At 40.6% G+C, this 12,442-nt stretch overlaps 1 protein-coding gene across 1 annotated transcript in view; it reads left to right on the top strand.

Moving 5' to 3' along the window:
- The window catches only part of PSMD9 (proteasome 26S subunit, non-ATPase 9), a 40,643-nt gene that overhangs the window by 6,999 nt on the left and 21,202 nt on the right, over nt 1–12,442 (top strand). The window contains exons 3-4 of the mRNA XM_037816930.1: nt 1,764–1,969; nt 3,807–3,908. Of these exons, the coding sequence (XP_037672858.1) occupies nt 1,764–1,969; nt 3,807–3,908 (308 nt within the window). The remainder of the gene's footprint in view (nt 1–1,763; nt 1,970–3,806; nt 3,909–12,442) is intronic.

Genomic DNA, 12,442 nt, shown 5'->3' with positions numbered 1-12,442 from the left:
GAGTGTGAAGGCCTTGTGGATCACACTCCCGTTGTCTAGTGTGTGGATGAATGGGTAGAAAAGTGGGGACAAAAACTAAATGACAAATAGGGTGGGATGAGGGGGATGGTTTGGGTGTTCTTTTTTTTACTTTTATTTTTTATTCTTATTCTGATTTCTTTCTGATGTAAGGAAAATGTTCAGAAATAGATTGTGGTGATGAATGCATAACTATATGATCGTACTGTGAGCATTTGGTTGTATACCATGGATAATTGTATGCTATGTGAATATATTTCAATAAAACTGAATTAAAAAAAAAAAAACAAATTGGAAGATACAGAGTATGAAAAAAAACATTTTAAGATGATCAGACTTAAGAGAAATTTGGGGTTTTTGGCTATACCCTGGACTTCCCAGGGATGTAACCACTTGTTTGTGCAATTAGGAGGAGTCTGGGGGGAATTTGAGAAATGCTGGGCTACAGTGGTGGGAGGAGGATACCGACTTGTTTTTCTACAAACAGCTAACCTGATATTCCAGCACCATTTATTAAATAGTCCATTCTTTCCCCATTGATTTGAAATACTGTCAGTACTACATATTAAATTGTTACACTTGCTTAGGTCTGTCTGGGCTTTGTACACTGGGTGCTAATGACTATTACTTGTAAGAATCTGAAAAACTATTCTCATCAGTTTATTTTATTTTTTTTTAAATACACTTTAATTTTTAGACCAGTGAAGTCTTCCGTCCCATTGTGTATTTACTTAGGCCTAGGGGCTTTTCTCACATCTGCTCCTGCTGTGCTCCAGTGCAAGTTCCATAATTCCTGAGAACCTCACCTTAACTCAGAAATGAAGGGGGTGTAGCAGCATAGGGGTGATGCACCTGGAAAGTCTGAAAGCCTGTGGCCCACTGGTACCGGACATGGATTGGCTGCCAGTCGTGTTTTCCCTAGAGCTTTCTTTTGGACCTCCTCAAAGGGAATTGTGTCAGTAGCCCATCAGATGAAGGTGTGGCATTTAGAGGAGTAGAAAAAGTTGTTTTTAGGTTTATAAAAATGTTATTGTTGAGTTACAAAATGCCAGCTGATAGTGGCTCACAGCATTTTGAATTAGTTGTCAATATTGAAAACTAAGAGGGTTTCACCCACAAATACTCCTGATTTCCAGCTTTTCCTGAAAAATCAAAGGTCTTTGCCTTCCCAAACCCCAGTGGTGGCAAGAGCCCAGAAGCAGGTGTCTCCGTTACCTAACTCCCCATTATGTCTCCCAGATGGAATGCCACCAGCCATTTATTATTGGGTTTATGCATCATTTTTTTCTTCTAGAAGAACAGAAAGAAAGTGAAATATTTCTTACACCCAGCCAGCTTTACTCATTTGCGTGACCACCACACTTGCCCCAGTGGGCGCTGGAATTTGTAGCCCTGGGTTCAGCTAGATGGTGCCTTCTGCTCACCTTTCAGGCCTCGGCTGAAGCAGCGCTTCTTTGGGAAGGCTTCCCTAATCTCCTAGGCCAGCAAGGGCTGGTCCCCTTGCTGTGAGGCCCTCACCGCAGTCATTTTACGCTGCTATAACTGCTGGTTCTATATCTCCTTTCCTTGCTAAACTGTAAGCTTCATGAGGATGGGTATTCTGTCTTGATCATACATTGGTTCTCTGCATCTTGTCCAATGTTTGTCTTGGAATAAGTGCTCGGTGACTTTTCAGGGAGTAAATGGGGGAGCCTGTGTTCTCAGAGGACATTTCTTGGCCCCTGATTCGGTGGTTCTTGCCCTAGGCTTGCAGAATGATCACAAGGCTGTGATGAAGCAAGTGGAGGAGGCCTTGCACCAGCTGCACGCTCGGGACAAGGAGAAGCAGGCCCGGGACATGGCCGAGGCCCACAAGGAGGCCCTGAGCCGCGGGCTGGGCCAGGGCCTCAGCCCTCCTCAGGCTTTCGCCAAAGTGAACAGCATCAGCGCTGGCTCCCCTGCCAGCATCGCGGTAAGCCAGGGCCGAGCAGACCCCGTCTCCATCCAGAGGGCTCTGTGGCTCTTGCAGCTTTGGGGCAGGGGACGAACAAAAGGCAGGTCCACTCTCCCCATATGGGTTGGGGAGCAGCTGTCAATTCATTGCCTCATTCAACACAGTCAGGCCTGCTGTGTGCCCAGTTCTGTGCCAGGGGCCTGGGCTTCTTGAGGGGTGAGCCCCTACTGCCCACTAAACTGGTGGATGAGGGACCTGTTCACGGTGACTGCTGGGACACAAGGTAGAAGGTGATAAACGTCCAAAGAGAAGGAAGGAGGATCTCTTGGGGCTCAGCTTAGCTTAGCATGACGAATAGAACTACCAGCAATAATTGCTGTCTGTTATTGAGCCCTCCTTTACACCAGGTGTCCTGCTTAACCTATTACATATTTTACCTGGTGTATTTGATTTTTTAACAGCTTTATTGAAATGTAATTCATGTACCATGCAGTTCACCCATTTAGAGTGTGCAATTCAAATGGCTTTTAGTATATACTCACAGAGTTTTCTCTACATCCATAATCACAGTCAATTTTAGAACATTTTCATTACCCCAAAAAGAAACCCTGCCCCCTCCTTAGCCATTACCCCCCAAGTCCCCCCACCCCCACCCTAAAACACTGATCTGCTTTCTGTCTCTGGATTTGTCTGTTCTGGACATGTCATATAAATGGAATCATACAGTATGTGTTTTAGGACTGGCTGCTTTCTGTGAGCATAGTTTTCAGGGTTTATCCAGGCTGTAGCTTGTGTCAGCACTTCAGTCCTTCATGGCTGAATAACATTCCGTTGTATGGATATGCCACATTTTGTTTCTCCATTAATCAGTTGGGGGACGCTGGGCTGTTCCCACTTTCTGGCCGTCATGGATAATGCTGTTGGGAACTCTCGTGCACAGGTTTTTGTGTTTATGTGTATTTAATATGTAATCCCACAGCCACACTTTGGGATAGGTACTAATCTTTATCCCATGTCACCCGTCAGGAAAAGCTTCAAGGACGTGAGGTAACTTATGTTAGGATACACAGGTCGTAAGTTGTGGCTCTGGGTCTAGGTCCTGCCAGTCCTCTTTAGTCACCATGTGGCCTTAAGTTACACACCAGCTCCGTTATATTCACGATGGACATTTGTGGAAGGGAAGAATGAAGGGTGATCTGCGTTCTTAGGATCTGGGACCAAAAGGGTTTCTCTAGTCCTGGGTCAGCCTTGTGCCTCTGGGTGCCTGTTTGGGGACTTCTGGGGTGAATGTTTGTCTTGTCTAAATTTTGACACTTAGGCAAAATAGGCCCAGATGGGCCTGCGCTTGCTCTGCTGTGGTTGAGGCTGAAATGGGGCCACAGAGCACTGGTGGTTCTTTCTGTGGGATCTTAGCCTAGCCTGGAAGTCACACAACCCAGGAGAGCTTTTCCACTGAGGGGCTGCTGGCCTCAGGGAGAGCCACGTTGGCCTCTGCCCCTGGAGCACAGACCAGCTTGCTGCTGCTTGACCCTGAACCTGGGTCAGGGCCCCAGAGAGCCGCATTTGGCCTCTGCCCATGTTCCTCAAGGACTCGGTGACTGCTAGCTAGCAGACATTTGGCCGGGTCTGGCCACCTGCTACTGCATGTTCCCTAGAAAGAGGAAGTGGCCCAGGTTCCTGCTGCCCCTTCCCACGTGAGGGCTCCAAATCCCTGACCTCTTGGCTCTGTGTCTGCCATTCTTCCCTGAAGAAAGACGCTTATTACCTTGAGGTTACATGGTATATGGAAAGGCAAAGGACACCAGAAGCACATTTGACTTCTAGCCTGATTTTTCATTTTCTCTCCTTTCTTTAGGGTCTGCAAGTGGATGACGAGATTGTGGAGTTTGGCTCTGTAAACACCCAAAACTTCCAGTCGCTGCAAAACATTGGCAGTGTGGTACAGCACAGCGAGGGGGTGAGTTGGGGGTTACATGGCATCTGGTCAATAACCCCGGAGTTGCTGGGGCCAGAAACATTGCCTGGGCCTTTGACTGCTGCCCTGTGCTGCTTCTGCTCAGGCACGGTCCCTGCCCAGGGCCTTTGCACTTCCTGCTCCTTCTGCCTATGATGCTCTCCCTCCCGCACCACCCTCGTCTCAGCTCTCTTCCCTCCCTCATCTTGACACGGAGGACACCTTCCCAGAGACGCCTTTCCCAGCCACCCTATCTGAAATATCCCTCTCCTACTTCCTGCCTTCCTCTTCTGCTTTCTTTAACAGTCATCCTGTGTGTCTTGTCCCACTAGAATCTGACCTTTCTGGTACCAGGAATTCTTGTCTGTTTCATCACTGCTGTGTTCGCAGCCCCATCACGGTCTGTCTTGTAGGTTTTTGGGGAATATTTCAGGGAATTACTACAGCCCCCATGTACTGAGGGCTTCTTGTGCTCCAGGCAGCTCTTTTGGTACATGGTCTCATTGAGATCAGAATTGTTTTTCTTTCCATTTTACAACCAGAAGGGGTAAGTAACTACTTAATGTCACAACTAATAAGTGTCAGAGAGGAGATTTGAACCCAGGCTGTGTGTCTCCAAAATCTACTCTCAGTCAAGAAGTTCCACTACGTTTCTCAGGCAGCCTGCTATTGATTTTACTGAGCTCCTACTATGTGCCAGGTCCTTTGTCAGAAACTGTGGTCGCAGTGCAGAACAAGACAGATGTGGCCCCTGTCTTTGTGGAGCTTGTGTTTTTTCCCCCTTAAAAATTATATAGCTATAGACATATATATTCAATTTAAATATTTTTAGCAAACTCAAAATCATACTAGAGATACTGTTTTCTTTTAACTCTATAAAACTGTAGCAGTGACATGTAAATACTGTCTTAAAAAAATAAGCAATGTAGATAAAAATGCATATGGAATCAGCAGGGGGAATTTCCATTTGCTCTTTAAGTTCACACCTCTTCCTGGTGTGAATCCTGGACATTTTTTGTGCCTTTACCTGTACATGAATATTATATGAAGACTTTGTAAAAAAGGTAAATGGGGCCATCTGTACCTTATATTTTGCAACTTCTTTATTTTATTACTTCATTTCAAAGTTACTTCATTCTTTTTAACAGCTGCATGATATTCAGTAATATGGATGCATCCTTATTTCTTTTTTAATGTTTCTTTTTAAATTATACAAATAATTTCTAATAAATTCATGTAAAAGATGCAATTAATTCAGATAAAGTAAAAATCCCGAGATGAGTTCAATTTAAATCCCTTCCCCATTTTTTTTCCTTGATTTTTTTTCTCTGCCATTAGATACAAATAATGTATGTTTAGAAATGTATAGTTTTATTTTGTGCTCCTTGCTGTTTTCTGCAAAGATCATATAAACTATTTTGCTACCTTGCTTTTTCCATTTAATGATGTTTCTGGGAGACCTTTTATTTTGGCACATACCTCTCGCTGTTTTACTGCTGCATAGAACCTCATTGAATGGATGGATGAGGTCACTGCCTTCTCAGTGGATGTTGAGGCCATGTCATTAGTGTATACTTGTGCATAACTGCACATGTGGGTGCTTCTAGGTAGTTACTAAAAAGTAGAATTGCAGGCTCTTAAGCATATGTATTAGCATGCATTATACATTTAGCATTTTAATAGGGAACTTGAAAAGGCTTCCTCATTTATACTCTAGCAGTATGTGAGTGTATCACAGTATGTGAGTTGTCATTAGCTCTCTGAATTATTGATCTTTAAAAATTTTTGCCAAAATGGCATTTTATTTTAATTTATATTTTCCCAAATACTTGTGAGGTTGAGTTATCTTTTTTTAATACGTTCATTAAAATTCATATTTTATTTCTGTGATTCACCTCTCTCTATTTTTTCCCAGCTTTTCTATTGGGTTGTCCCTTTTTAAAATTGATTTATAGGGATTTCTTAGATATTCTGGACGTTAAACCTTTGCTTTTTAAATAGTTTGCAAATGTATTCTCCCAGTTAGTTCCTTGTTTTTAACTTTGCTTATGGTGACTGATAGCATGAAAAAAATTTTTTAGACTACTGAATTTTTATTTTATTGACTTTATTAATGTTCCAGGGTGCTTCCCCTGCCCAAACCATGTGTTCTTTTTTTTTTTTTTATTATCTACATTTTATTGAGATATATTCACATACCACGTAGTCATACAAAACAAATCGTACATTCAATTGTTCACAGTACCATTACATAGTTCTACATTCATCACCTAAATCAATCCCTGACACCTTCATTAGCACACACACAAAAATAACAAGAATAATAATTAGAGTGAAAAAGAGCAATTGAAGTAAAAAAGAACACTGGGTACCTTTGTCTGTCTGTTTGTTTCCTTCCCCTATTTTTCTACTCATCCATCCATAAACTAGACAAAGTGGAGTGTGGTCCTTATGATTTTCCCAATCCCATTGTCACCCCTCATAAGCTACATTTTTATACAATTGTCTTCGAGATTCATGGGTTCTGGATTGTAGTTTGATAGTTTCAGGTATCCACCACCAGCTACCCCAATTCTTTAGAACCTAAAAAGGGTTGTCTAAAGTGTGCATAAGAGTGCCCACCAGAGTGACCTCTCGGCTCCTTTTAGAATCTCTCTGCTACTGAAGCTTATTTCATTTCCTTTCACATCCCCCTTTTGGTCAAGAAGACGTTCTCCGTCCCACGATGCCAGGTCTACATTCCTCCCCGGGAGTCATATTCCACATTGCCAGGGAGATTCACTCCCCTGGGTGTCTGATCCCACGTAGAGGGGAGGGCAGTGATTTCACCTTTCAAGTTTGCTTAGGTAGAGAGAGAGGGCCACATCTGAGCAACAAAGAGGCATTCGGGAGGAGGCTCTTAGGCACACTTATAGGGAGGCCTAGCCTCTCCTTTGCAGCAACCGTCTTCCCAAGGGTAAAACCTATGGTAGAGGGCTCAACCCATCAAACCACCAGTCCCCTATGTCTGTGGTCATGTCAGCAACCATGGAGGTGGGGTAGGCGAATACCCCTGCATTCTCCAAAGACTCCTCAAGGGGGCAATACATATTTTTTTCCTTGTTTTTTTTTTTTTTTTCTTTTTTAAATCAACTGTATGAAAAAAAAGAAATAAAAAAAAAAAAAACAAAAAAAACAACATACAATAAAAGAACATTTCAAAGAGACCATAACAAGGGAATAAGAAAAAGACAACTAACCTAAGATAACTGCTTTACTTCCAACCTGTTCCTACTTTACCCCAAGAAAGTTACCTAATATAGCAACATTTCTGTGAACTTGCTCCTACTATATCCATCAGAAATTAACAGACCATAGTCATTCCTGGGCATCCCCAGAACGTTAAATAGCATATCTGTTCTTCTTGGATTACTGTTCCCCCATCCTTAATTGCTCTCTATTGCTAGTTCCCCTACATTCTACATTAGAAACCATTCGTTTTACATTTTTCAAAGTTCACATTAGTGGTAGCATATAATATTTCTCTTTTTGTGCCTGGCTTATTTCACTCAGCATTATGTCTTCAAGGTTCATCCATGTTGTCATATGTTTCACGAGGTCGTTCCTTCTTACTGCCGTGTAATATTCCATTGTGTGTATATACCACATTTTATTTATCCACTCATCTGTTGAAGGACATTTGGGTTGTTTCCATCTCTTGGCAATTGTGAATAATGCTGCTATGAACATTGGCATGCAGATATCTGTTCGTGTCACTGCTTTCCAATCTTCCAGGTATATACCGAGAAGTGCAATCGCTGGATCGAATGGTAACTCTATTTCTAGTTTTCTAAGGAACTGCCAGACTGACTTCCAGAGTGGCTGAACCATTATACAGTCCCACCAACAATGAATAAGAGTTCCAATTTCTCCACATCCCCTGCAGCATTTGTAGTTTCCTGTTTGTTTAATGTCAGCCATTCTAATCGGTGTGAGATGGTATCTCATTGTGGTCTTAATTTGCATCTTTCTAATAGCTAGTGAAGCAGAACATTTTTTCATGTGTTTCTTGGCCATTTGTATTTCCTTTTCAGAGAACTGTCTTTTCATATCTTTTGCCCATTTTATAATTGGGCCGACTGTACTATTGTCATTGAGTTGTAGGATTTCTTTATATATGCAAGATATCAGTCTTTTGTCAGATACATGGTTTCCAAAAATTTTTTCCCATTGAGTTGGCTGCCTCTTTACCTTTTTGAGAAATTCCTTTGAGGTGCAGAAACTTCTAAGCTTGAGGAGTTCCCATTTATCTATTTTTTCTTTTGTTGCTTGTGCTTTGGGTGTAAAGTCTAGGAAGTGGCCGCCTAATACAAGGTCTTGAAGATGTTTTCCTACATTATCTTCTAGGAGTTTTATGGTACTTTCTTTTTTTTTTTTTTTTTCTTCCCAGATCTGCTGCTTTCTTTTATTTATTTATTTTTTTTAATCATCATTTTATTGAGATATATTCACATACCACGCAGTCATACAAAACAAATTGTACTTTCGATTGTTTACAGTACCATTACATAGTTGTACATTCATCACCTAAATCAATCCCTGACACCTTCATTAGCACACACACAAAAATAACAAGAATAGTAATTAGAGTGAAAAAGAGCAATTGAAGTAAAAAAGAACACTGGGTACCTTTGTCTGTTTGTTTCCTTCCCCTACTTTTCTACACATCCATCCATAAACTAGACAAAGTGGAGTTTGGTCCTTATGGCTTTCCCAATCCCATTGTCACCCCTCATAAGCTACATTTTTATACAACTGTCTTCGAGATTCATGGGTTCTGGGTTGTAGTTTGATAGTTTCAGGTATCCACCACCAGCTACCCCAATTCTTTAGAACCTAAAAAGGGTTGTCTAAAGTGTGCGTAAGAGTGCCCACCAGAGTGATCTCTCGGCTCGTTTTGGAATCTCTCTGCCACTGAAGCTTATTTCATTTCCTTTCACATCCCCCTTTTGGTCAAGAAGACGTTCTCCGTCCCACGATGCCAGGTCTACATTCCTCCCCGGGAGTCATATTCCACGTTGCCAGGGAGATTCACTCCCCTGGGTGTCTGATCCCACGTAGGGGGGAGGGCAGTGATTTCACCTTTCAAGTTGGCTTAGCCAGAGAGAGAGGGCCACATCTGAGCAACAAAGAGGCATTCAGGAGGAGACTCTTAGGCACAAATATAGGGAGGCCTAGCCTCTCCTTTGCAGCAACCGTCTTCCCAAGGGTAAAACTTATGGTAGAGGGCTCAACCCATCAAACCACCAGTCCCCTATGTCTGTGGTCATGTTAGCAACCATGGAGGTGGGGTAGGCGAATACCCCTGCATTCTCCACAGGCTCCTCAAGGGGGCACTACATCTTTTTTTTTTTTCCTTGTTTTTCTTTTTTTTTTTTTTTTTTTTAACTTTCCCTTCTTTTTTAAATCAACTGTATGAAAAAAAAAGTTAAAAAGAAAACAAACATACAATAAAAGAACATTTCAAAGAGACCATAACAAGGGGGTAAGAAAAAGACAACTAACCTAAGATAACTGCTTAACTTCCAACATGTTCCTACTTTACCCCAAGAAAGTTACATAATATAGCAACATTTCTGTGAACTTGTTCCTACTATATCCATCAGAAATTAACAGACCATAGTCATTTCTGGGCATCCCCAGAACGTTAAATAGCTTATCTGTTCTTCTTGGATTATTGTTCCCCCTTATGGTACTTTCTTTTATATTGAGATCTTTCATCCATTTTGAGTTAATTTTTGTGTAGGGTGTGAGGTAGGGGTCCTCTTTCATTCTTTTGGATATAGATATCCAACTCTCCCAGCCCCATTTGTTGAATAGACCATTATGACCCAGTTCAGTGACTTTGGGGGCCTTATCAAAGATCAGTTGGCCATAGATCTGAGGGTCTGTCTCTGAATTCTCAATTAGATTCCATTGATCTATATGTCTTATCTTTGTGCTAGTACCATGCTGTTTTGACAACTGTGGTTTTATAATAAGCTTCAAAGTCAGGGAGTGTAAGTCCTCCCACTTCGTTTTTCTTTTTTAGAGTGTCTTCAGCAATTCGAGGCATCTTCCCTTTCCAAATAAATTTGATAACTAGCTTTTCCAAGTCTGCAAAGTAGGTTGTTGGAATTTGGATTGGGATTGCATTGAATCTGTAGATGAGTTTGGGTAGAATTGACATCTTAATGACATTTAGCCTTCCTAACCATGAACATGGAATATTTTTCCATCTTTTAAGGTCCCCTTCTATTTCTTTTAGTAGAGTTGTATAGTTTTCTTTGTATAGGTCTTTTACATCTTTGGTTAAGTTTATTCCTAGGTACTTGATTTTTTTAGTTGCTATTGAAAATGGTATCTTTCTCTTGAGTGTCTCTTCAGTTTGTTCATTTCTAGCATATAGAAACATTACTGACTTATGTGCATTAATCTTGTATCCCGCTACTTTGCTAAATTTGTTTATGAGCTCTAGTAGCTGTATCGTCGATTTCTCAGGGTTTTCCAGATATAAGATCATATCATCTGCAAACAATGACAGTTTCACTTCTTCTTTTCCAATTTGGATGCCTTTTATTTCTTTGTCTTGCTGGATTGCCCTGGCTAGCACTTCCAGCACAATGTTGAATAACAGTGGTGACAGTGGGCATCCTTGTCTTGTTCCTGATCTTAGAGGGAAGGCTTTCAGCCTCTCACCATTGAGTACTATGCTGGCTGTGGGTTTTTCATATAAGCTCTTTATCATATTGAGGAAGTTTCCTTCAATTCCTACCTTTTGAAGTGTTTTTATCAAAAACGGATGTTGGATTTTGTCAAATGCTTTTTCAGCATCTATTGAGATGATCATTTGATTTTTCCCTTTCGAATTGTTAATGTGTTGTAATACATTGATTGATTTTCTTATGTTGAACCATCCTTGCATGCCTGGAATGAACCCCACTTGGTCATGGTGTATGATTTTTTTAATGTGTCTTTGGATTCGATTTGCAAGTATTTTGTTGAGGATTTTTGCATCTATATTCATTAGGGAGATTGGCCGGTAGTTTTCCTTTTTTGTAGCATCTTTGCCTGGTTTTGGTATTAGATTGATGTTAGCTTCATAAAATGAGTTAGGTAGTGTTCCATTTTCTTCAATGTTTTGAAAGAGTTTGAGTAAGATTGGTGTCAGTTCTTTCTGGAAAGTTTGGTAGAATTCCCCTGTGAAGCCATCTGGCCCTGGGCATTTATTTGTGGGAAGATTTTTGATGACTGATTGGATCTCTTTGCTTGTGATGGGTTGGTTGAGGTCTTCTGTTTCTTCTCTGGTCAGTCTAGGTTGTTCATATGTTTCCAGGAAATTGTCCATTTCCTCTACATTATCCAGTTTTTTGCCATACAGTTGTTCATAGTATCCTCTTATAATTTTTTTAATTTCTTCAGGATCTGCAGTTATGTCACCTTTTTCATTCATTATTTTGTTTATATGGGTCTTCTCTTTTTTTGATTTTGTCAGTCTCGCTAGGGGCTTGTCAATCTTGTTGATCTTCTCAAAGAACCAACTTTTGGTGATATTTATCCTCTCTATTGTTTTTTTGTTCTCTATGTCATTTATTTCTGCTTTAATCCTTGTTATCTCTTTTCTTCTACTTGGTTTAGGATTGGTTTGCTGTTCATTTTCTAGCTTCTTCAGTTGATCCATTAGTTCTTTGATTTTGGCTCTTTCTTCCTTTTTAATACATGCGTTTAGTGCTATGAATTTCCCCCTCAGCACTGCTTTTGCTGCATCCCATAGGTTTTGGTATGTTGTGTTCTCATTTTCATTCGTCTCTATATATTTAGCAATTTCTCTTGCTATTTCTTCTTTAACCCAGTGATTGTTTAGGAGTGTGTTGTTTAACCTCCAGGTATTTGTGAATTTTCTAAGTCTCTGATGGTTATTGACTTCTAATTGTATTCCATTGTGGTCAGAGAATGTGCTTTGAATAATTTCAATCTTTTTAAATTTACTGAGGTTTGTTTTATGACCCAGCATATGATCTATTCTGGAGAAAGTTCCATGAGCACTAGAAAAGTATGTGTATCCTGGTGATTTGGGATGTAGTGTTCTGTATATGTCTGTTAAATCTAATTCATTTATCAGATTGTTTAGGTTTTCAGTTTCCTTATTGGTCCTCTGTCTGGTTGATCTATCTATAGGAGAGAGTGATGTGTTGAAGTCTCCCACAATTATTGTGGAAACATCAATTGCTTCCTTTAGTTTTGCCAGTGTTTCTCTCATGTATTTTGTGGCACCTTGATTGGGTGCATAGACATTTATGATTGTTATTTCTTCTTGTTGAATTGCCCCTTTTATTAGTATGTAGTGGCCTTCTTTGTCTCTCAAAACATCCCTGCATTTAAAGTCTATTTTATCTGAGATTAATATTGCTACACCTGCTTTCTTTTGGCTGTAGCTTGCATGAAATATTTTTTTCCATCCTTTCACTTTCAATTTCTTTGTGCCCCTGTGTCTAAGATGAGTCTCTTGTATGCAACAT

This window comes from Choloepus didactylus, chromosome 23, assembly GCF_015220235.1.
Source record: "Choloepus didactylus isolate mChoDid1 chromosome 23, mChoDid1.pri, whole genome shotgun sequence".
Taxonomy (NCBI): domain Eukaryota; kingdom Metazoa; phylum Chordata; class Mammalia; order Pilosa; family Megalonychidae; genus Choloepus; species Choloepus didactylus.
This window is presented reverse-complemented; position numbering and strand designations above follow the sequence as displayed.